General features: G+C 51.7%; 1 protein-coding gene across 1 annotated transcript; it reads left to right on the top strand.

Moving 5' to 3' along the window:
- Positions 1-130: 130 nt before the first annotated feature.
- Positions 131-631, top strand: PPTG_18286 (diphosphomevalonate decarboxylase; the record flags this gene model as incomplete). The annotated part of the gene is made up of 1 exon (XM_008916343.1): positions 131-631. The coding sequence occupies one exon, from the start codon at positions 131-133 to the stop codon at positions 629-631; it is 501 nt and encodes a 166-aa protein (XP_008914591.1).
- Positions 632-1361: the final 730 nt, after the last annotated feature.

Below are 1361 nucleotides of genomic sequence, written 5' to 3'. Positions count from 1 at the left end.
CAGTGGAATTTCATATTTGGTGTTGGGTTTGTGTATTGTAGCCATGTGGGAAAAATGATCTGACGTGGCGTCGATCGTTCGTGTAACTTTTTGGACCTCTCATTGCAGTATCTTCGTCCAAGGTGACAACATGAAGGTGACTACGTGCTCAGCGCCCACGAATATCGCGGTGATCAAGTACTGGGGCAAGGATAATGTGGCTCTTAACACGCCCATCAACTCGTCGGTCAGCGTGACGCTGCACCAGGATCAGCTGCGCACCACGACGTCTGTAGCTGGCGATTCTGCGCTGCAGGCAACGCGGCTGTGGCTCAACGGCCAGGAACAGCCTATTAACAAGCGCGTGGCCGTGGTGTTGCGCGAAATGCGCGAGCTGGCACAACGCGTGCACGGCGAGAGCAAGTCGCAGCATCTGCACATCGTGTCTACGAATTCGTTCCCGACGGCGGCAGGACTTGCATCGTCCGCCGCGGGTTACGCGTGTCTCGTGGCGGCACTGGCCGAGTTCTACGGCATCTCCAAGGCCGACGAGGAGTTCCCGGGTCAGCTATCGGCTATCGCACGTCAGGGCTCTGGTTCTGCCTGCAGAAGCCCAGCAAGTCCGTTGCATTCTTCAATGAGAGCCTTCTGATCGGTATTGAGTGTAGCACCAGACTCATGATCCCCGCCTCCACTTATATCGCGCAAAAGTTGGTCCTTTGCCAGCGTAATTTCATGTCGAAGTTTCTTCATCTCAATGACGTCCGGAGAATCCGTCGCAGGATCGAACACACCAGTCCAATCGATCGCCATCGACGTCACAGCATCACCGTTTTCAGACGTTGGCTCACCTTCCGGTTGAGTTTCGACACTCTCACACGGGGCCTTGTCTTCACTCTCTGGGTCCGAAGTCTCTTCCTGCGGAGGTGCAAATTCCTGATGCTTCGTGTAATATCTCGCCCAGTGATGCTTCACGAGTTTCTTCTGGATTGCCACTTGCTTAGCGAGTTCGCACTTCAATGCATTAGAATGGTTCACATGCGATCAATCTTCCGCAAACGACTGAAAATCGCTACCCAACAAAGTCGTGCTGTGCACAATCCACCTCTAAAGCATTAGCAAAGTCCACAAGACTTCAATGCATTGTTGTCAAGAGAGTAGAAGGTTTGGAGATCGAAGAAGCAAGTCGGAACTAGCTAATATTGCTGAAAGCAGTAAAAACTACGCTCTCGAAGCAACTGCCGCGTAGGGGTCGTTAACGGCAAACAAAACTTCACTTTATTTAACGAAGCCACCTATTCAGCGAAATATATGGTTGTCAAGTGTAAGATAGGGTCAGTAGCTCGCGAAGTCAATTGAATACCGGACTCCTAACAGATCTG

This window comes from Phytophthora parasitica, assembly GCF_000247585.1.
Source record: "Phytophthora parasitica INRA-310 unplaced genomic scaffold supercont2.82, whole genome shotgun sequence".
Classification (NCBI taxonomy): Eukaryota; Oomycota; class Peronosporomycetes; order Peronosporales; family Peronosporaceae; genus Phytophthora; species Phytophthora nicotianae.
The sequence above is the reverse complement of the archived record's forward strand: the minus strand, read 5'-3'. Positions and strand labels throughout refer to the sequence as shown.